Raw genomic sequence first — 25,205 nt, 5'->3', positions numbered from 1 at the left:
ACCAAACACATCCTTCTACAAAATAGAATCAAACATAATACTGTAGTAGACAGAGACGTTCTACAATTTTGATTTTAAGAAATTACAAAATAACTCGCAAAAGAAAAGTTAAATATATATCAAAGGCTTTCCGCTTAGCTGTAACGATTATTGCATCTTCCATTACTTTTATTTCGCTGTTTCCGTTCCCGGTTCCAATACAAAGGGTCCCGAGGGATAATTAACACAATTCCACACAAAACTTTACCTTCGGAGAAAAACTCAATTCAAAAGAATGAAACTGAAATTTCTGAATGTTTTCTTTCTGAATGTTTTCATCAACGGATTATGAATGTATATAATATTTTTTAACGATACAGATTCTACTATTATTAACAAAATGCTAGATTAGCTAATGCATATTTATGTATCGCGATAATCTTGGCAAGATTATCGCGTTCATACATAATAATACATGTACAATTATTATGTACTAGTATTACTTACTAGTATGATCTATTTAAAGGTATATACGATTCTTCGATCTTTGTCTTGTATAGATATATCACTATCCGCTAATCTTCAATCAATATTTAACAACAAACCATGTGCAGAAACGAATAGAGTATCGCATTTTACATTTCAAACCATATAGGTACTCGTGATTTATTATTTACATTAAGGAAACGAAAAGTATATTCCACCACCTGGGAACAGCAGCCATTTTACAATAATAACTACAACAAAAACGTACACATGTCTTGGGGAAAGGCAATTGTACACGGGTTCAGTAAATATAAACACAAATTAAGCATATAAAAATTGGAACCCACGATCACCGGTTAAGGTTTACATATTCTAACCTTTGAACCATATCGGCTTTCTTACTCCATTTACTTACTCCATCTACACTCATATATAAAGAACACTTTGAGAAAAAAATGAAACATTATTACGTAAAAAGCAATCATTCAAAACAAATCATAGTTTATAATAATCGTAACGTTATTTCATAACTAGAATCTGTTCTCATTTCAAATCGTTTTGGAGATATTGAAATATTTCTGTAAAAACGTAAAAAAATGCATCGCGTCGGGTTAGCTGTGTAAGCTGGCACCTTGCCACGGGCTGAGAGATCGCTTGAGCTTGACGTGATACTGATTGTATTTTTTATTTTGAAAATACTTCAATGGTCGAGATTAAAGTGGCATTTCAAGGTCGAATTTAAGTGCAACGTTTATATTTTTATGCAATAACAATACATTGAAGACTTCCGTGGTCGAGTAGTGTGTACACCGGTTTTCATGGGTACGTCACTTCGAGGTGCCGGGTTCGCTTCCCGGCCGAGTCGATGTATAAAAAGTTTTCTATGTTGTCTTGGGTCTGGGTGTATGTGGTACCGTCGTTACTTCTGATTTTCCAAAAACACAAGTGCTTTAGCTACTTACATTGGGATCAGAGTAATGTATGTGATGTTGTCCAATTTTTTTTATTTTTTTTTATTTATTTCACTTCTCACAGGTAAGTAAATTGTTTTTAATTTTCTAAAAATATTTGAAGAATGAAATAAAAAAACACAATACCTACTAGTTTTCGCTCGTGACGTTTCTTTTTTATAAAATGTCACTTCGAACACTTTTAGTGGAGGGTGGGTGGTGTTAAGCTCCCTTTTCTGTAGGTACACCTGATAACAACGTACAAATTCATAATGATCGGCTAGTTAAGACGTGAAAATGTTACAAACAAACAATCTTACTTTCGCATTTACAATATTACGAAATTTATTTTGGGATAAAATCTCACAAAGTTAACTTTTGTTAGGAATATGCACAAATAAATTAGTCAAAGGAACTTTTCTATGGTATTATTTTAGTATTTATGATGCAATTATATTTGACAGTATGCCAGCGTATATTATGCGGGATCTATATGGATGCCTTAGGAGTTAAATTCAGTAGGGTAATGTAGAGTATTTAATAACTAATTGAGAATCGAGTGTTGGATTTCATTTGTAATGTGGAAGCTCGTAATCGTACCAAAACGAATTCAAGATAACTAGACAACCTTTCTATATACGATAAATCGAAACATTGATAATATAGGTACTCCAATTCTGCCAAATGTGGTCAAGTTTTGGGACATTTTCTGGATGATACTTTTTAACGTTATATCCAAAAATGCCGTAAAACAATACATTAGTTTCACTATTTTAATTAACTCACACACGCGTTACAAGATAACTAATGAAGAATAAAATATTACTGCTCTAATATTTTATGCTTACAAAGCAATAAAAAGGACCTAGTTTACTTGATGCCCATGAAATTAGTGCCGAGTTCGCTATCCTTTATACTCCAGATATTACTGTGGCTCGGGTTCGTGCCTTTGTGAGAGACGGATTTAGGTCGTGGAAATGTACTTTTTCTTTCGATTCACTTTATGAAGTCTTATAAACTCGAAGATATGTTTTGATAACATTTCAAATGCGTTAGCTGTTTGGACAATTTTAATAAAGATTTCTTATTGGGCGTGATTTTAGAAGCATCTATATTCTAGATACTTTGAATAAAATAACAGAGAAATCACACCATATTTTGAATCAATCAATATATTTAAATATGCAGTTTGACCTCTAAGTACATATATATTATATCGCAGACAACTATTTACGTATTTAAAATACTCAGAACGGAATATGTATTGATTGAATGACATTAAGACTAAGGGATCGTTTCATTCCCAAGTATCATCTATAATTATTATACAGAGTTATTATGGTAGTAAACGATTATGTTTTTAAAATAATCTGCAGAAGAAGTTTCATAATGTTTTTTTTTTTGTTTTTCAGACATATTTGAGGGAAAAAAATAAAAAAAATATTGAAATAATATCGTTTTCCGTCTCGCATTTTTAAATTTAGACCGATAATTATTGTTTAAATATTGAAAAATATCCAGTGTTTAATCGTTTTTATAAATCAGAAGAAAAAAATTGATTTTAATTGATACTTCTTTTTTGATAAATTTTTGAAATTGCAATTTTGACTTATTTTGAAAAAATCTAAAAAACGTGATAACTCAAAAATGGTTCACATTTGCATCATCCATATGAGGGTTCAAATTATCGCAAATAGTCACCCCTATCACCTCCTAACGGGAATACGTCGAATTACCCTGTATATTAAATTTGAGTAGTCGTTATTTTTATAATAATATATTTTTGTTTTGGGTTATGATTTAATTATTCAATACCGTGTTTATATTTTTTATTAAAAGAGAAAATGGTTCATGAGTGCGTTCATTCATTCTTAATTTGAATTCCTACCCAAAGAAAATACTTTTTTTTAGTGTTGCTATTAAAAAACCAATATTATTCCCTAAATCCACATACCTACATGGTATTCTCCAAGTCGTTAATGTTTTTTTTTTCGCATTAACCGACGCCGTTTAAGTGTTTTTCAGCACCACTAATTACCGACTAACGGCCTATGTGCAGATTATGTCGGATAAAATGTCCGGGCAAAAGGAACTTTTCGCTCCATTATTTGTCGCTTTGCGCGTTATTTTAAAATTTATGGGGCGAAAATGAATTGGGTTTAAACACTTTTGGAACAATTTAATAATGTTTTGTTTTATAGGTCATTTCTTAAATATTAGATGGCCAATTTTATTGTAATCATTACATTTTAAAACAAATAATATTTTTAAAGATAAGAGTCTATAACAGATTTTCAAAATATAAAAATAAATAGATAAGGGTCATGCTATAAAAAATATTATTTGTAATAGTTATTTAACAAGTATAATGTCGCTAAAGAACGTTTCAAGAGTGTCGTGTAAGAACCTATTTGTAGTAATAATTATTTTGATTTTGTAGCACACACTCGCGTCACTTTGTAAAGCACATATTTAAGTGACACGCATCTATTCTTGTCTTAATAAACAGTTTCTTTCCGAACTATCTTTCTCTAATAACTCTGGGACTAAAGAGTGCTTAAAGTTGTGAAGTCGTATATCAAAGTCGTAAAACTCGTGTTAAACCTGCGATTCCGACTGGAAATTAGAGATTTTCTGTCACGTATGATATTTTTAAGAGTAATTATTTAAGGCTATGAAATCTGTGCGATCATGTACGAATCCGAAATAGTTATTATTTGAAATATATTCTAAATTGTCCAGGTTTTGGATAATTGCCTATATTTATTTAACTATATTCAAATTTGATATCGTACCAGGAATTTAATATCGAATTGAAATTTGTCCGTTTCACCAACAGTGTCTTGATGATGACGTCGTACTGACCGAATTCGGATACGAAAGACAATCTCAAGGGAACCAACCATTTACGCAGGACATATTACAGAGCACAAATTTGTGCGCAAACACAGATATAATCTTTTCCCTCGCTCTTATAGTCCGGTGGAACGGCAAATACGACACGACCGAAGAGTTAATACCAATTTTTAGTAACATTATTAAAATGATATTCATTTTCTAGCCACACTTCCCATTTCCAACATATCACTAGTTGCAGTTATATAACTTGCCTTGCGTCACAAGCTGTTAGTCTAGAGTGCACATAATTGTTCATTTCGCTATTAATAATTTCACTAAGAAGCCCTAGTTTCGAGAAACTTCCACGAAGGCGTTTGTAATGTCGTAATTATCGAAACTTTAATAAGTAGAACCCGATTGTTGGTCAATTAAATTGAGAATGATAATTAATAAAGGTAACTGTGTTTTTACACAGTTACCTTTATTTTAGTAATAAAATAAAAGTAACTAGGAGAAAAAGAGACTAAGTGGTATTTTAATATCACTTTATAAAGTTAAAACGTTAACGTCATGTAAGGAAGCCGAGCTCAAGCTCAACTCAGAGTTCTTGTGATAAAAAAATCGCATAATCGATCGTATCATCCCGGACTCTTGTTGTATATTACATACATTACATACATACATTAGCAGCCTGTAAATGTTATATATAATACATATTTTGATAAGGATTATGAGAATTTTCCATTTTTCCTAGTTTATAGTTTCAGATAGTAATAAAAATATAAATAATAAAAAATAATGTCTATTGTTACATACAAAGGGTTTACTCTATGACAGGTTAGGAACCGAAACCTAATAAGGTACTAGGAAGGACTATTTATATATACTAAACAGTATGTTTTTTATATGTTGCACTCTAGTAAAATAGCTCATGTCAACATAATGATTGAAAATCGGAGAAACGAAAATCATTTATAAAAAATTTACAGATCTACAGAATAAAATGTATGAATATATATATATATATATCTTAACTATCTTACAGATATACGGTGTAAAGAAAAGTACGCGACAGTTAAATCTATTTAAGATAAATCATCGAAAGTAATAATAAAGATTTTTAATTGAAAAAATTGTAAAATCAGCTTTCCGATGCGAGTGTTTCCACTGTCAACTTCCAAACTGCCTCTGAAAAAATCTCAAAATAATAGCCCAATAACTTCTTAATATCCAAATCCAAAGCCTGAATCAAAAACATCGACGTCCAGTCATGTACCTAATACATATACCTAATAAACCGAGACACTCATAAAGAAACGTATTAAAATAACCAAAATACATACGATAGATACGAGCAGTTAGTTAGCATGTAAATTTTGATCAACAAACTATGACACTCGATGGAACCTAGCGTGCTAGCTTTGTGTAATCCAAAATTAAGTTTAGAATATTCTAAGTTCTAGTATCAAAGTTAGCATCTAAATTGCACGTTCTACAGTGTGACTATAGTGCGTCTTTATCAGACATGTTCTTGGGGCATTGCATGTTGTACACAAAGCCTTAAATGTACATTCGCATAGATTGAATTTTCAGATTTAGTTTCTAGTTTAATTCTTGATACTTTAAGTTTATTTATTGTAATATTATGTCATATAACAGGGTTACTAATAACATTGTAGAATTGTTTATATATATACATTAGACAGTTATAATAATTGTAGTATTTATATATAAATAGGCAGACAAAGTTGTTCAGTTCTTTTTCCTCCTTTGTTAGTCTAAAGATTTACGTACCGATTGATGTATTTTTTTGTTACTTAGTATATAACGACGTATTTTCAGTTATCATTAAAAAATTAGAAATACGAGTACAAAAAAAAATCAATCATACGTTTTCCTCAATTTTTCAACAATGATTTCAGATCAAATTTCGACCACAGGAGTTTGAAGTTTATTATTATTCAACCAAGCTGTCACAATGCCGGTTTATTTTCTAATTTATTCAGAGTAAAAAGGCAAACGGCCAAATTGTCTACATAAAGTAAATCGCCTCTGTCCACTGTAAGAATCTTGAATCATTTCTTACACCGTTAATGCGTGAAATAAATTAATTCAAAGCAATACAAATAATTTGGATTTTGGATCCGAGTTTAACATTATTCTTGTATATAAGTTAGTAAAACTTCTATATATATATAGATTTATAGTACTCTGTCACACAAATAATACAAAAGGCAATGCAACTTACAATCTTCCTTTTCCGATATTACAAACACTTCCTCTTGCCGTTCATATTGCACGAACCTGAGAATCCAAGAACGGTCCTGAGAACAAATATTAAAAATATGAAATCAAACACAAATATATCATCATTTCGCCTTTAATCCTGATGCATTTATTTCAGAAATTCGATTTTCGTACCAATTAGTTAGATTTTCTTACAAATTGAAAGTTTTCAATAAATTTTGCAATCTACTCATGTTTACAATTATATATTACAGATACAAAAATAAACGTTACACGGTGCTTGCCAGTCACTTTGTCCATTAAGTTTAAATTTGCGTGTAATATCATTTGCTTTTTTTTTAATGTATATTTAAAGATAATAATTGTTACAATACTAATGATGGGCGTTTGATATGAATAGCAAGTAGAATCATCAGCAGAGTTTATATTATAAGAAAGTTAGTTTATGCCCTAAATTTCTACGATGGGTATTACCTACTGGGAATTATGTATTATTTTTAAATTTTGATAGTTTGTGAAATAATCGACAGGCAATATATATTAGTAGAAAACGAGACGTTACTATGAAGTGATAAATTCAACTCGTTTAAACTCGTAATGTTTTCATGCATCAAATGTGTTTAAACTAGCATCCTATCATGTGTATCATGGAGTAGCGTATGGACGAGCACACGCTCCTTTTATTATGGGATTCACTAAAAAGTTATAATATTCTGTCACATGTAGCAATTTTAGAGGACAATAGTGTAAAGTGACAATTTAAAAACTGAAAAATGTGCAGTTCATCGTATTGTAAGTAAACGTTTGCTCAGGTGACACTTTAAAACTACCCGATGGCCATACTCACGCACGCCTTCACCTGTGCAAACTGCTTTGCACGGGTATGCGCGCAAGCTATGCGGAACATAAAACTAAATTATACGCTCTCAGATGTAATGCTATTTATATTTAAGGCTTGAATTACGTTATTCCTGGTTAAGTGTTGAATTTTTTTTTGTTCCCCGTTGTGCAAGGGGTTTAAAACAACTCGGGCGCCGCACGTTAGGAACGCCTCGGCGATGATTGTCGTCTTAAACAATCGGTGAGACGCCCAGAAATTCTCTTAAAGATCTATAGGGAGAGAAGAGAAATCACCAGATGACTGCTTGCACTACTTGCTTGTTCTGCTGAAGACGGGTCTGCCAGAGCGGGTTGTAGTTATCTCCCATGGTCAAAGTAACTCGCAAACACGATAATTCTAAACTATAATCAAAGGAATCAAAGTTTTCCTTTAATTTAATTGACTTAAATAGGTAATGTGCGTTTTCACTGGTCTAGTTCACAACAGTAGATACTATAATTAACGCTACACTAAAATATGCAGGCACTTTTATAAACTTGTCCAATATTTAAATTGAACAGCGTTTAAAAATTATAAAAACAATGAAAAAGTTCCATAGATTGCAAAATTTCTACCTTCATCTTCTAGTATTACTTACACGCAAGTTTAAGTAAATTAATTTAAGATTTTGATAAAAAAATACAACAATTGATTGTCAAGTTCATCATCATCATCATCATCACGAAAAAAAAGTACATTTTTATATTACGTGTCGACTTCGACATACAACGAATATTATTACTAAAACGTAATGATTGTATACTCTTTGACTATAATGTTTTTTTTGCCATGGATAAAAAAACTAGGATAATAAATTCTTCTTATAGATACTAATAATAATAGGATAGAGAAGCCACGATATTATTTAAAAAAAAATATTGTCTGTCTGAGGTATTGTCTGTACCTCTATTCAAGTTCTTACTGGAAGCCTCAGTCATGAAAACTCAGATTACAAAAGGCAAATCAAAAACGAATATGAACTCCCTATTCGTAGTACTTAACGTCGCAATCTCAATACATAAAAAATATTGCGGAATATCATTTGAAATGGTATATTTAGACTTATTTGAAATTAATTTCAAACTTTTATTTGTTACTGATGACTTGGAAATCTAAAGGTCGTTGCGCGCACTCCATCTGCCTTTTTTTTTCATAATCTGAGAATGACAAGTGATTTAAAAAACATTCAACGTGTCTTGTCTCTTATCCAAAGCGATAACTTAAAATTACATACTTTAATCTGAACACTTATTATTTCTTGTTTAATAACAAATTACCTAAAATAAAATGAACATGAACGAAATAGTTTCGTAAAACATCATAATAACTTTTTTTACATTTGAATAATAATTCATAAAGTAAATAATAATATAATTAATTTCCTTTAAAGTGATTTAATTAAACAATAAAAAATAAGGAGATATTTGCAAATAATAATTTATTTGTCATTATTAATATCCACTTAAATAATAATATTCATAAACCTTTTTTTCATATAGACCAAAGTAACCCTGCAAATACGAATTCTTAAGACTAGAAAAATATTGCAAATGAGAGAAATTAGTTATTTTAAAAACTAAAACTAAAAAAATACACGTTCTCATTATATCTAAAACGAAAACTATTCATAACAATAACATATATTCAGTCTAAAATTCTTAAAAATTATGAAATTAAATAGTATAAAATATTTTACATAATTTTTATATAAAAATCACTAATATAGTCGATATTTATTTATGTTTCTCTGAATACTTCATAATAATACTTACAGGACATCAAAAAAGGATTTCGATTTGATTTCATAACTAGAATATATTCTTAAAGTAGGGAAAAACTTCGTCTGCCAAATATTGACATAACCCATATTGGCTTTAAGAAACTTAAATAAATATCGACTATATTTACAACGTCATAGATTCCTTTTTTGATATTACTATCATAATTGAGATATATTAGATAACAATTATTCGTGGTCTCGGAAAAATTCTGCCTTGCTTAAATTTTAGGTCATTAAATATATGTATGCTGCGATGAAATTGAGGTGTAACTACCATAAGCAGAAAAGACAGATTTCTAATAATAAGCTGAAACAAATAAACCATAATATATTAAATGTACAAATAAAATAATATAATATAAATCAGGAACGAAACAAAAATCAGTTTCGAGAACAAAAAAAAAACGTTTGCCATTAACAGCATATTCTGGAAGGATTTTTTTAGAAATCCGATACTGTTGTCCAAACTAATTTAACTTCAGACAGAACAAGGGATGTTCCAATTTATGTCTGTTTAATTTAGTGTCTAAAGTTATTATGCATCTCCCGTATAACCTTTTTTGGATCTATGTAAGAGAAAAAACTTTAAATATTTAGAGATTTGTTAGAGGGTTATGTTAAGTTCTTTATTTGAATCCGTTCATAAACAACTCTTAACCTAATTTATCCCGATCTACAACGGCAAAACTACAGTTAAACCCCGGATCAGACAAAAGCGATCTTAATCAATGTAACCTAACCAAAATATATATTCTCAAATTTTACACCTTGGTTCTGTTTCAGTCCCACGCCCTACTTATATAGTAAAGGAAAAAAAATAGGAGTTGTCAAATAATACTAGTCAACCCGAAACCAAGATAAATGTCCAAATTAAAAATGTATCATATCAGTATAAATATACATATTTAAAACGACTAAATACTGAAGTCACTTAATCTTAAGTCGAACTCAACTCAACAAAAGTCAATTTTACGCATCATACAAATTCAAGAGCGACTCAATATACTTTAATGACTGGTGATGATCGCTCCTACGCTCTTAGTTGAATACGTCACTGCTCACCTTTTTATACACTTTCAAATCTACCTACTAATATTTACTTGTTGCAGCGTTCAAACTTTAAAATCTGAATGAATAGACCCACTACTAAATTTTGTTTTGAATTTGAAAATTAATATGGGATTTTTATCGCATATTAAAATGAATCACAAAAGGAGTGCCCACACTCCTTGACATCCCAGAGTCAAAAAAAGATGGGCCGGAAAGGACTGAATGAGCGTTGCGTCAGACTGAGACGTATGACTGAAGATGGTGGACACGTTTACCCAAGAGGGATCATACAATAAAAAGCATAACAACTAAATATAAACATTAAAAGGATATATTAAATTTAATTTACATAGGAAATATAAGTAGGTTAATAAATAAAAAATGACACAAGATATACTGAATAGTATCCAAACGGGCTCGACTAAAGGGACTATTGGATCACCTGACTTTAAAATATGATGTCATACAGTAACATAATAAGATAATTACTGTGACTTAAGGTATTTAGCTGATTTAAACTTAAAATCTCACCAAAGACTTTTAGAGTGGAAAGGAAAGTTTATAAAAAAAAATAAAGGACATGCCAAAATAAAGGACGGTGTTGTCTCAAAGTAGCTGGTAATTTATTTATTTATTCTTTACCACAGTATATGTAGCATATTTAAGGTTGGGTCTCTGTAGTGAGCATGATACATACTCGTGTCAGAGGGACCCACTCTTCCATAGCATCATGTGCTATATAAGCAACTAAAGAATAAACAAACTTTAAATTAATATAAATAAAGTTAAAGAGAAAAAATAAAATAAAAATAACTTAAGGCAGAACTCTAAAAACTGTTTATAATGCTGTCAAATGAATATGGCTCTTGTTTACGTAATTTTATCAGATAAGTTTTGCTTGAAAAAAATATTAGTATATTTTTTCCAAAATTACGCAATTCGATTAATTTGATTTTTTTATTAAAAAAAGTATATTAAATACTTGAAGTATTGAATGTCATTTTGCTGACTCAAAACCGGATATTGGATGCGAACATTTTTAACGCACTGTATAATAATTATTTGGCTTTAATATTATACATTAATAATGATGTTTACTTCGATTTAATGCGTTCGATTACTAAATATTAAATAGAAATAAATATTTATTTTTTAAAATATAACTTTACCAATAATTTTATTTTGTTTGTAAGTAGTTACTTACAAAGAAGTGAAGAGTGCTTGTTAGAGCCTACCAAACTAGGTAGTCTCAGTACACTTTACCAAAGAAAATAATGGTGTTTGACAAGTCTGTTTTAGTATCCAATGTCCAATCCACTTAAAACTTCGAAATTAATATTCGTCATAATTATAAAAAGCGTTCGACATACTAAGCTTCTGGGCATTAAAACTCGGTTAATTTTTTTAATACAACAAGTAATAACATTCACGTTAATAATATGAAACCAGTAAATAACTCATAGATGTTTAATTTCTATTCAAATTCTTATTTTAAATAAAAACGCCCACACTTAGCCAAGTTATGTAAACCGGAGACGTGATTTTAATAAAACATTTAAAATTCAAGGTCAAGTCGTTTGTGATCATCCTGTCAGTCAATAACAATTCCTAAGAGCAAATGTTTTAGTGTTATAAAAATATATTGGAACTTATTACATTATGCTGCTTTAATGATGTGTTATATAATAATAATTAATGTTTAATTCGACGCAAGCAGATTTACTTTCAATGTTTTCCTTCACAGTGAGCGAAATAATTGACAAACAAAATATATAACAGTAAATGCCAAGATTTACCCAGCTGTCTTTAAGATCCACGTTTGTTGATCCATATCGAGTTCTCACGTTCGTGATTATGGTGATAAATGGTTCAATATTTGAGGAACGCAACTATATTACATTTCAACGGTAGGAGTAGTAAAGATAAACAAACCTTAGATTTACATATTTCATTTGATTTGCTACTAGCTCTGCTATATTAATAACAACAAACAGTTCTTAATTATATCTTTATTTAGAATTCAGCATTATTCAAACTTCTTAACTACTTATATCCACTTTAATTTTACTTCCATAGCTCCGCACAACCTTTGACGTTGACATTCAAAACGGCCGATTTTTTATTAATGACGTCATGGCAATTCAAGGTCACGTTATTAGTTTATCTTCACTCCTCCTGCCACTGGAATCGTCCAAACGGGTCAATTTGCATAATAAGATAATCATAACAATCGGGAGTGTCTAACTTATTCGCGTATTTTGTAACGACCGTAAATTAACGTCCTTAAATAATATTAAATTAACATTTCTGTAATCTACTTACTCTCTTAGATTTTTCTTCCTAGACTTATTAATGTGAAAAATTCGCAATATATAAGTCTATTGACTATTGTTTAATATCTAAATTTATTTAAAATATATAAATAATTAATAACGGGGAGTCCCAAGAAGTAGGGGTAAAATAAATATAGATAATTTATATTAATAAAAATAATAACCGTTGCGAAGGTTACAGAAAAGGACACATAGTACTTTACGGCTCCCTCCCCTCTCACACGCGGGTGTAACTGTAGGCAGAAACTATTAAAGAAATTATTTGTTATATCACCTACCCTGCAATTAATAGTCATGACACATTAACGAGTCAAGTATATATAACGTCACGACGTACTGTGACTTAAAATTAAAATGAAAGGATTATAAGAAGGAAGAAATTATTAAGACTTAACCACAGATAACACAATTTTAAAAAACTATTGGAGTTCCGTTACCGAGACAATATAGACCTACTTACGCGCTCAATTTAATATTGATATGAATCCTGAAGATTAATCGTGGACCTATTTTATACCTAAAACGTAAAATTAAATTTACTAATATATTTTATACTTTATATAAAATCCCATGGGTTAAAAACTGCTTAAAAAATTCCATCTAGTATAAATGATTTCCAGATGCTCAATATTAAAACGACATAAAAGGTACAATTATTGGAACAGATCGCGCATATAAAACGTGAGCGACTAAAATCGTCCCGCGAGGTTTTGTACTTTTGTGTAACAAATCGACATATATAAATTATGTTATCAATTATATCCAATAAATCGATTTAACTGTAACAGAATTTAGTTTCAAAGACAATAAAGTTTCTTTGTGGGTACTTAAATAACTTTAACGAATTATAATCATAGACAAGACAAATTCACAAACCGCTTGCAATAAAAACAAAATACGGCATACTTATATTTTAATTTTAATAATGTGCATAATAACTCTGAAATAAAAACAAGCCAAAATTTTTCCTCTACAACTCGACCAAATGAAACTTAGCTGGTAATATACATAAATGATTTAAGTCCCTATACTAATCTTACAGTCAAAATAGAGGCTTCTATCACTATAAATAAGAACTCTTTTTCACTACCACTACCACTAACACGTGATCACCAAAATCTTTGCGACCGAGGTCCCATCCATCTATTGGCTGGTCTGGGACCGTTTCTCGGCCAAAACTGGGGACTGTAGTTCTGTGGTCTAAAGTTAGTCCGGGGTCCCCAATTTCTAGGAAACCTTTGATTCATAAACGGCCTAGGTCCCGCTTGCCATTCGCTATCTTTTGCAAAATCTTCGTATTCCGGTGGCGAAGGATTTCTTTGATCGACTGGTACTTCCAAATTTCTGCTCCTCAGATCGTCTTCGTATAAAATATCTTTAGAGTTTTCCTCTCTAATTTCATCGAAACTTGCCGGCTTTTTGAAATTCGGCGGCATATTCTGGAAGTTTGGTGGTATATTGAACTTAAGGCCAGATGGCATATTGTCGAATGGGTTAGATAGGGGAGTAACTATAGGGGCACTATGAGGGCCGTCTTTATTCATAGCGTTTATTGGGTTAGTGTTCATTTGTACAAGGTTTATGTGGTTGTTATCTACGTGGTTCACTTTCTCGATATCGCCTCCGACTAAAACTTTATTGTTGTTGAAACTATTGCGTCGATGCTCGTTCTGGATTTGTTGCGTCGGGTACATCCCTTCTGAAATTAAAATAAAACATTTCCTAAATATTTTTATTACTGATAGTGAATATATATTCATGCAAATATTTAATATATCGAAGTACAATAACATAGCTATTGCATTTTATTTAAGGACAAATACAGATACCTAATTCTGTACAGCATGGCGGCTTAGAAGTTATTTATTTTCTTAAATTTGTACAAATTCCTCATAATTAAGTGCAATTATTTTTGTTACTTTTATAAAAATGTTGTAAAGTGCCTTAAAGAACAACTTACGGTATATTATTAAATCGGTATTTGTAAAAAAATAGTATTTTAGATACATATTTGAGAATTTATCATCAAATGTAAAACGGTTAGTCATTGTAGTTTTTGCTTCCTCGGCTAAATTAAAATTAAAATTTTAAATAATAAATAACTAGTTATTTAATCTACATATATATTTATCTCGGATAAATGGATAAAAAATATTTTGTTTATTCGGCTAATATAAAAGACAATTTTATTTAATATATTTTTTTTATATAAATTAATTTAAAATTCTTACAAAAGATAACGCTCACCCAAATCTAATATATCAATCAACTGGGTGGTGAATATAAAAATATAACGATATACTTACGTTGCTCCTCATCCTCAGACAGATCCATGTCAACGCTCTCGACAATGTCCGTCGGCGGCAGCATCGGCGGAACTCTATAATCCTAGAAAAAAACATTTTAAAATGACAGAAGTAAAACTTGTTTGCGAAGAAGCGTTTTATCCTAAACGTTTCGTATAAATCAAAAGAGATTATTCGAGGAAGCTCCTCGTTCGGAATGGAAACCTAAAAGATCTATATGATCCTATATCAGCTATTAAGTTACATAAATAATTAGATACTTCATTAATGTATTTTATTAATAATAAGATATGACTTTTTTATGTTATAGGTAGACGGGCCGGCAAATGGGCCTGATGTTAAGTGGTCCACCGGCCATAGACATTGGCGCTGTTAGAAATATTAACCATCCCTTTCTTCGCCAATGCTCCACCAACCTTGAGAGCTAAGATGTTATGTCCCTGTACTTCATTGGCTCAATCGCACTTGATACCGGAACACAACAGTACCAAGTATTGCTGCTAGGTGTCAGAATATCTGAATAGGTAGTACCTACCCAGAAGGGTACAAAGCCCTACCACCAAGTATGTTTTACTTCTTTTTTACACACTTTCTCTCTCACTCTATATCTGTTTCATTCTAAACTTACTTGGTCAACAATATGCGGTCTAGAAACAGGCTGAGGCGCTGCAGGCTGGTGCGTTAACGATATTAAATTTCGGTGATCGACATCTGAAAAATAATATACATAAAACATTGAAGTAATACTTAGCATGTACAATTTGATAACAATTATTATTATTACCAAGTATTCAATTATACAATAATTTAAAAAAAAATCCAAATATTTTTTTTTCTAAACGTGTTTTTTTTATTATTGTGCACAACAAAATTATCCTACAATAATTCTCACGGAACCGTTTTGAATTTGAACGTTCGAGGATTGTAGTAACGACAAAAATCATAGATAATTAGAAAGTCGAAGTGGCCGAGCCGGATCACATTTTCTGGAATTGAAAAATTTTAAAGAATAAGTCCACTTGGTCGAGAGACAACATACGAAAAATGGCGGTTGGTGTTTGAAAAAATGTAAGATAAAAATATATAGAGACGGCTTGATAGCGTGTCATGGGCTACATTGATATCCATTTCCAGTATTTGGAGAACATGGGCTGACGATGATGATAGGGTGTACTGCTAATAATATCCGATGTAACGAAATTTAGGCATTAAATATCTCATCTAAAACTTGATAATAATAATTATTTTCTCAAAAAAATTAACCTACCTTTATAATTACTTTGAATAAATATGATATAGCGAGCTCCTTCTTCGCTCTGGAGACAGCTTCGATAGCGTTTTATGTTACAAATGACTAACGTTCTTATTAAAAATGACGGCCTACCTAAAGCCATAAATTTATATTTTAAATTACGTATGAACTTGACTATTCCCACCATCGGACTATGAGTCTTTATAATATTGACATAGTATCGCGATCGAACAGTTCAAATTCCGAACGAAGCACCGCGTACAACAACGGGCCGCGCACACACACCTTGGTGCGCGGGGTGGTGCGCGGGGTGGGGCGCGGGGTGCGGGGCGGGGTGTGTCGCGGGGTGGTGCGCGGGCGGTGGCGGCGGCAGCCCGGGCAGAAGGCGGTGGTCCACGTCGTCTATGTCTACAAAAAGTAATCATATTTTTAAAGGGTTTAAAAATCATACATTAGTCACTAATAAACATACCGTTTTTGGGTGTATCAAAATCCTCAACAGTTTGGATTTTATAGGCATTTAGAGCTATTCCACACGTGTCGTAATGAGGGTACTATACTTAACGGCAAAATAATGTCGTCACGTCAAACAGACCGATCTACGTCGTTGGGTTATATTTAAATATAAAAATTCCAATTTAAAACAAAAATACGCACCCAAGATTATCAAGTCCTTCCGTGTACAGGCTTTTGAAAAAAAAATTCAAAATTTGAATATCACCCTAAAATAGATATATTATGTTAATTTTTAAATCGTATAGTATATATTTTTACTCACGACCCAATATCGGCAGTATCGGCGGCGGCGGCGGTGGTGGCAATATACCGCGGTGGTCGACATCCGCTGGTGGTATGTCCTGTCAAAATATATATTACAATAAGAAGAATAAATAACTGGTCTACAGGCTAGAGGTTAGATTGTAATGCTGCTGATTCCAAGTTTTTTGTTTAAATCCCTGATCGGGGCAATAAATAATTACAGGATTTATTTCGAGAAATTCAAAGTCCTGCTGGTGTTTGGTGGACTACACGTAAGTTCCTGCGTAAACCCATTTGTCCTGCATTCGAAAGTCTTCTGCTTGGGTCGAAACGACGTTCCATCGGATCATAAGAGCGCACCAATATTTAGACTCACATTCAAGCACTACAATATCCTGCACGGTTACGATATTCATAGTAATGATTTATATACTTTAATATCTTCAGAATCAAAAAAAACTGTTTCAAATCAGGATCATCATACCGTGAATATTCTTTTTGATTAAAAAGGTTCATTGAAATAAGCTATTTGTATAAAACCTTATGAAATTTCAAAGCTTTAAATAATATTTTCTATTCACCTTCAACTGATAATATTTGCAGTCAAATAATTTTTAAACGTGTATATTAAATACTAACCGCGGGTACAGTCCAGGTAGGGTTATTCCATTGGGTATTCGTCAATGCTTCAGGTAAGTATGGCTGATCCGGCTCATCTGCAACTGATATGTAATTTCATTAATTAATTAACATACATATATGTTTTGTTAAATTTTGTAAGTCTGAATGTATGGTGTGATATCTGAAACGCATCAGATTTCAAAAATTCGAAATTCGAAAACAAATAAATTACGTAAGATAAACATAACAAAAGTATTCTGATATAGGTAAAAAATACACATCATGAAACTACACAACAAATTAGAAATATCAAATTTTAAAATGAAATGGTTTTTTTTTCTACTGACGGTACAAAAATCTTTTTATATAGCTACGACAAGATATCAAGTTAAAATACGTGTCTCAAGTTTTATATAGCAACACAAAACTTTGCAGTTTTAGGATTAATTCGATTTTTAGTTAATGGTACCTATATAGGGCAGACTTGCCACTACAAATTAATTTAGAAGATAACAAAGGATACTTACTTGTGATGGTCTCCATAGTTCCGTAAAAAGACGTTGGAGGGGCGGGATTCCCCGTACTATCGGGAGTCAAGAGATCTAGACCGGGCAAGGCATCTTGCGACTTCTGTGAAATATTCGCACTGGCAGCTGAAACAAAACTATTGCGCTAAGTATTTGTTGTGATTTAGATTTAAATTAATCGAATCATTATTTTAATGACTTAATTCGAAACATTCATAACACACTGAAGAACCTCTATCATAAACTATTCGCCTTTTGTAATGAATTCCGGAAAGATTATTCATAAAGGCAATGATATATCAATTCAGTGCACATTGTAGACAAAACGACATATAATACAAAAAATAACAAAAAAAAATCAAAAGAGACGATCCTTTTTTAAATTATAGTAGGTTAGCAGAAGAACATTTGAAGCAAATGATAGTAAATGACCTTTGTTAGTGACAAAAACAGTGTAAAAAATATAGACTTTTCTTATTTCTATACTGTTAATACGCTGTAAATTACAAATTCTTATTAGCTTCTAATTTGTTTGCTCATTGGGGCAGTAGAAATTACACTCAACACTCACACACGATTCAAATTAGAACACAGCATTACAAACTATTAAGTTTTGAGCGAGTTTTATCAAGTCAGAATTCCTGACGTTGGTATATCATGACCCTTATTTACTCTTATATTGTGAACGGGACATAAAACATATTTATTCAGATTGTGAATATATTTCTCCAAAAAATTAAATCAAGCTGAAAAAAATAAAAATTAATATGAGATCACCTGTTAACTAAACCAGTTGGACGTTAAAAAGATTATTAACACATCAGTAATCATTCATCATTAAATGTCTATTTTCTTTCATTCATTCATTCAGCAACACGATATCCACATATCACATATAAGATAACTTTGAACAAGAAAATTTTTTTACAAACAAAAAAATAGGAGAATATATTTCTTTGGACGATTGATCTATTTGGTAAAAATAGACAAAAAACAATTCATATAAAATAAAGTTAAAAAATATTAAACAAATAATATAAATCAAATGATCACTATGAACAATTGCCAACTATACAAAAAATCCAACGACAGGAAAAGTAAAGTTAGTAAGAGAAAGAAACAAACAAGGTTTTTTTTAACAGCTACACTAGTAGGTCTCTCGTGAAACTTTGTGTCTATTCAAAAGTTTTTAGGAATTTCGAAACCTGTGATTGAACCTATCATTATTTTGATTTCATTTCATTGTAAACAAAACAAAAAAATATGAAAACTTATTAAAATTAAATTTTAATGTCAAATAGTGTACATTATTTCAGTTAGAATTGTTGTTTGTCGAAAACATTTACTTTAATTTTGTTTACTTTTTTCTTTTTTTTTTTTTATAAATATTTTCTTATATGTATAAATACAGTCGTAGTCGAGCCGTTTCCATCGGCCAGGAACTTTTTTCCGCTCACTAAAATTATTTAACCGATTTTTTATGTGCAGCTATCGTGCCATAATCACTGGGACAAAAAGCGGCTTACGTTATTAATATATTTCATTATGCACTAAAAACAGTCCTCTATTAATATTTTCCTTTATATATAATACAGGACTTTTACATTTAACTACTTACATCAAATTTTACTCCTAAAATCTTGTAACAACTTTGCCGACATTCAAAATGACTTTTTTCACGTACACCACAGATTATATTGATCTCGAACAATGATCTCATAACCATTCAAGGTCAAAGTTGTTTATTTCTCTTTAATGTTCCTGACATTGCAATTGTCTTTATATTATATTATACATTTTTGAACAAACGTGGAATACAATAAGCTATAACTAGTGAGATTTGATTTAGGTACAGATGATATAGGTTTTCTAAATGATTAAAATAGCAATTCGTATAATTCGCGCGCGATTACTATGGGAACCGACCTTTTGGAATTGAGACACGCGCGGTCTGACCTTCCACGGGATGTTTACAGCGTTATTTATTATGGTTGTAAAAAACTTTAGTAATAAGATCAATATTCGATTAGGAAAATAAGTAAAAAGAAAAAAATAAAAATAGAAAAGAAATTTTTATACGTCTTATACTTATTCCCATAGTTGATCATACATACATACAAACATACATTGACATAATCTGCAAAAAAATCATTACCCTTTTTGCTTTGCCAGTTGAAAAAATATATTTACAGAATTGATTTGCTAACGCTCCATCGCTCGAGAACTGAACTCATTTTCAAAATACATTGATAAAGATCCCATTATATTAGCGTGCGGACTATATATATAAGACATTATTTGGATGTGCATTAAATAATTTGGAAATTATCCAATTAGCCATAAATTGAAAAAATAAGTTAAAAAATGAATACAAGCAAAAATAACGAATGTATGATTAACAATACTATAAACTAGAATATAACATTTTTATTTCTATGCACGCTATATAATAAATTAATTGATACAATGAGAAAGCAATCATAAAAAACTAGGCTCCGTAATGTTTATGGAAAAAGATTTAATGTCTTATTTTTTTAATTCCTCTTTTTTATTGATATTAGAGGAAAGTAGACGTCTTTTGTTACGTTTTAAAATGAATATCAATAAATAAAATATGGACAAATTGTATGAGACATATTTAAAACATGCTGTAACGCTATCGAAGGACTCTTTTCCGGCCGTACCTGAATTATTTTCGGAAGAAGTCGAATTATTATCGGGAGTTTCAAAGTTCTTCAATATTTCTCCTAAATCGAAATCTTGTTTTTCAGTCGATCTGGAGTTGATTACCTCAATTTTTTTCGCTGTAAATTGTCAACACTCTTTTGGAAAATACAAAAGGCACGCAAATAAGAAGTTTTAAACATTCTCCATTTAAAATAAAATCTCATCTCAAAACAAACTTATTTTTGACTTACCCTTGTGTATTTTTTTTTAATACAAACCTTATACTATGACATAGAGCCGATAGTTAAAGTAAGTAAGTTAAGTAAAACGTAAAAGTTAAAAATGTAAATAGAAAGGGACCGTATCATGATACATATCTTTTTTATAAACAAACAAGAAGTATACTTATTTTGTATTTATATTACGCACATTAAATTATTACAAATAGAAAATATATATTTATAAAACTCACCACTGATATCCAATTCGGCTGTGTCATTGAATATTGCCATCGGATTGTCTGATGTCAGGAAAGATGATAAACCGAGATTGTACAACGAACCATCGGCTGACAAAGATGTGTTGAATGTTCGGTCTATATTATATGATACTGAAATAAATAATATCTTATAAATACGAGAAAGATATTAAAGTACGAAGCGGATTTATCACTGAGACAACAATAACTTCCCAGCAATCAAATTTATAGGAGAAAAAACGAAAATGAAATAGCAAAATATGATATATGAAACTAAGTTATACAGTATACCCAGTATTCACTTGTTTTTTTGTATTAGGTAGGTAAACAGGCAAATGGACCGCCTGATAGCATGTGGTCACCACTGGCCTCAGACATCAGCACATAAGAAATAATAACCATTCCTAACATCACATCAATGTGCCACAAACCTTGGGAACCCTGATGTTATGTCCCTTGTGCCTCTAGTTAATCTGGCTCACTCACCCTTAAAACCGGAACAAAACATACCATGTATTGATGTTTGGCGGTAGAATGGTAAAATATCTAATTAATGGGTGGTATCTACCCAGGCAGACTTGCACAAAGCCCTACCACCAAGTAAAATATCTCATGTTTATTATGATTTGAACTTGTTTCCTACTTTTTCTTAATAATTGATGAACATATTGATGGTGTTTCGAAGATCAATTAATAAATAATAGTAAGAATGAAGTGAAATAAAATTAAGTTATGTAGAGTTAATAAATATATGCACCATCATCCTCTCCAGTCTCAATAGGAGCTGGTAATTCAAGATCTTCATCAGGACCCGGAGAAGGAACATCCTCATCATGCTGCGGGGGTGAAGGCGCTGCACTGGGTAATGTTGGTACTAACTCATCAAGTTTCCGTTTTAATGCTCTCACTCTGGCTCCAAAGTTTTTGTAAGCCTATTAGAAAATTCATATTTCCTTGTGTTATTTATGTAAAAATATCAAAATTATCAATGTAACAGTAATTACTAAATCAAATTTGAGTAGAATTATAGATAAGTAGTACAATAAGTTAATCTTATTTAAAACCCTTCTTAAATCTAAAACAATTTCATAAATTTGATCTCGTTAACATTTTACTAATTGATATGAAAAGTATACATAATCAAACTTACATATGCAACAACTTTAACTTCACCTCTCTGGGTAGAATAATATTGATTAGCCGAAGTGAGCAAAGCTAACAATGCTTCCCGGGCGACAATCTCTCTCTGCAATGCCTGTGTATAACGCTCAACACAAGCTATACCTTCATTTAATTCCTTTTCTACATCGTCTTTATGACTCCTTTCTGTGGAACAAATTAAGAATTTCGTATCACTCATCATTTGTTGAGCATTACGAAAGCCCTACATAGTCACCAGTCAGTCATTGCTAATTCTACCATCAAATACTAAGACTTTGTATTATATTCTTATCATTTTGTAATTAAAAGCCAAAGATACTTAATATCTTAACTACTAATTTCTTAAAACAATGATTTTTAGTTGTGCCAACAGATTAGATATACAGACTATGTAAAGAAAATTGATTGATGGGGTTGAGATTACAAATTCTCAGCTTTCAGATGTGACATACTTGAGCCCTACAATGTCTCTAAGGCGGATAGTGAGACTTTGATGCAATTAATATTATTAAGTATAACAGGAATACTTATGCTGCATTGTAGACTGTTATATTGCAAGTTTTAATAAGAACATATACAAGTTAACAGAGCAAATAATTATGATAAAACTAATATATTTTCAGACCTTATATACTATTGTAAACAGTATATTCAATTTATTGTATATACTGTTTACATGACAATGTACAATTGTCTCTTAACAAAATCTCTTAAATCTTAGAGATTACATATTTTGGACTATAACCTTTTACAATACTATTGTTATGTTAACTAGTGTATTATAGTTAGCTGTTAATAATAAATACAATAATATGAATACCTTTCAAACTAGCACACAGCGCATCTGCATCGGATAATTCTAAATGATTTTCATGTACATATTTTAATTTAACCTTTGTATCTGCTTCGAGAACTGTACACTGTTTTATTTTATTTACAAGCTGCTGTGGCTGAAAGAAATAAAATATATTTTTCAAATCATCCAATATATTTTGCTAAGGTTTTTATAATGTTATTAATTTATTACATTTATAAATTTAATGATTTTTACAAATTATATATTTGGTATTCCTATACCAAATATCATAATAAGTAGATGAAATAAGTCCAAGATTTCTGATGTATTCATTGGAATTTTTTTTAAATAGCAATTTTAGACATATTAATTTATCTTATTTGATTATATTGAGCAATTGAGACCAAATCTTTATTTAATTTAAACCAGTTTAAATTTTTTTTTACAACTTCCCGAAACATCACTGATTTTACTAAGATTTTAGTTATGTGTTAATATTCTTGACAATACATAATAGTTGTCTCGCTAGTTTTCAAGATAAGATTAACAAAAAAATATTTTGTACAAAATGTATAAAATTTTTTGAATTATAATTTTAAACACATATACAAAATTATTTTATTACTTATGTAAATAAATTCAACTTACTTGAAAATCCAATGGATCATCATCAGTCTTTTTAATCGCTCCAGCACTGAGCAAGCCAGTGAGGTCTGAGAGAAACTCATCATCATATACCGATCTCTGCTCCCATATTTTAAATATTCGTAAAATCTTCGACCTCACTTTTTCATCTCTGAAGAGAATTTACTCCTTTTTAGTTCAATTAGTTTTATTCTAATTTACACAAATAAAATCACAAAGTCCTTGAAATACAATTTTGATTGGAAATGTTATTTATATTGTTATTAATCACTTTAATCTCACCTGACTAAAGGCGTCGCTTTTTGTAAATTAAGACCCCAACTCTCAACAAACTCGTAGTTCTTCCTCTTACTGTACTGAATAACATCATTCGCTAAATAAAATAAGACGAGTCGCTGTTCCACCTTCACTCTTTTTAAAACGTTTAACCAACTAGAAACAATCTTTTTATGGTGAAGTCTTTGCTTTAGGCACCATCCAGATAATGATTGTATACTCTCCTGAGTATCTTTAAGCTGTGTTAACTTCTTTTCGAATGCTAAAGTATTGAATTCTTCGGTCTCCCCCATTGTTGTGATGAAGAATAACAATCAACACATCACTATTTCAATCTCACACACACGTGATAATAAATTAAGGTAATTTCAAAACAAATATAGTCCATACAATGCGTTCACTAAATTTTTTTTTAATGAATATGTATTTATAAATAAACAGTTTATTTACACATATATTTAAAAAAATATATACTCAGAAAAACCGCGTTTTATGGTGCTGTTATATTTAACGATTTTCAAAAGAAATTAATACGAATTACATGATACATGTTATCGTAATATTAGATATTACATACTCATAGCTTTATACAACTCCACAGGGGTACATTTAAATACAGAAACATTAATAATAAGATGTATTTCCTAATACAACAACGGCCATTTTCTATAGATATAGAATGCAATGTCTATCTATGCTGCTGTCAAATCGACAAAGCCGCACAGACTCAAAATAAAGGATGTCAAATCATCGTATTTATGTATATGGTAGTCTTGAAGACTATAAAGAATATTTTTCTTTGAGCATTATAAATCGTGTTTTTGCCTTTATATACATTTTTATTCGTACAACTTATAATATGTAATTAAAATATAATTTAATAATAATAATAATAAATATTGGACAACATCACATACATTACTCCGATCCCAATGTAAGTAGCTAAAGCACTTGTGTTATGGAAAATCAGAAGTAACGACGGTACCACAAACACCCAGACCCAAGACAACATAGAAAAATAATGATCTTTTTCTATATCGACTCGGCCGGGAATCGAACCCGGGACCTCGGAGTGGCGTACCCATGAAAACCGGTGTACACACTACTCGACCACGGAGGTTGTTCTATAATAATCTTTGAAATACAAAATTCTTCAGCTGAACATCCCTTAAAG

At 30.8% G+C, this 25,205-nt stretch overlaps 1 protein-coding gene across 3 annotated transcripts; it reads right to left on the bottom strand.

Moving 5' to 3' along the window:
- Positions 1–13,439: 13,439 nt before the first annotated feature.
- LOC113397699 (uncharacterized) lies at positions 13,440–24,748 on the bottom strand. 3 transcript variants are annotated; one of them, XM_064218651.1, is made up of 14 exons: positions 24,038–24,748; positions 23,759–23,906; positions 23,135–23,264; positions 22,304–22,479; positions 21,911–22,085; positions 21,148–21,285; positions 20,693–20,812; positions 18,009–18,134; positions 17,500–17,582; positions 16,880–16,958; positions 16,387–16,509; positions 15,478–15,560; positions 14,850–14,931; positions 13,440–14,239 (listed from the first exon to the last, which is right to left on the bottom strand). In XM_064218651.1, the coding sequence occupies exons 1-14, from the start codon at positions 24,322–24,324 to the stop codon at positions 13,653–13,655; spliced, it is 2,337 nt and encodes a 778-aa protein (XP_064074721.1). In that variant the 5' UTR covers positions 24,325–24,748; the 3' UTR covers positions 13,440–13,652. The 3 variants fall into 3 exon arrangements, with proteins under 3 accessions (XP_064074721.1, XP_064074720.1, XP_064074722.1); XM_064218650.1 differs by having other exon boundaries at positions 13,440–14,242; positions 24,038–24,747; XM_064218652.1 differs by lacking the exon at positions 20,693–20,812 and having other exon boundaries at positions 13,440–14,242; positions 24,038–24,746.
- Positions 24,749–25,205: the final 457 nt, after the last annotated feature.

This window comes from Vanessa tameamea, chromosome 23 (assembly GCF_037043105.1).
Source record: "Vanessa tameamea isolate UH-Manoa-2023 chromosome 23, ilVanTame1 primary haplotype, whole genome shotgun sequence".
Lineage (NCBI taxonomy): Eukaryota > Metazoa > Arthropoda > Insecta > Lepidoptera > Nymphalidae > Vanessa > Vanessa tameamea.
The sequence above is the reverse complement of the archived record's forward strand: the minus strand, read 5'-3'. Positions and strand labels throughout refer to the sequence as shown.

What these genes read in the sequence shown, in the direction of transcription:
- LOC113397699 (XM_064218650.1), bottom strand. Translation starts at nt 24,324, where the DNA reads ATGGGGGAGACCGAAGAATTCAATACTTTAGCATTCGAAAAGAAGTTA. An exon ending in AAGTTAAAGTTGTTGCATAT is followed by an intron (nt 22,086 to 22,303) that starts GTAAGTTTGATT and finishes ATTTTCTAATAG; the next exon opens with GCTTACAAAAACTTTGGAGC. An exon ending in CTACCTGGACTGTACCCGCG is followed by an intron (nt 16,959 to 17,499) that starts GTTAGTATTTAA and finishes ATATTTTGACAG; the next exon opens with GACATACCACCAGCGGATGT.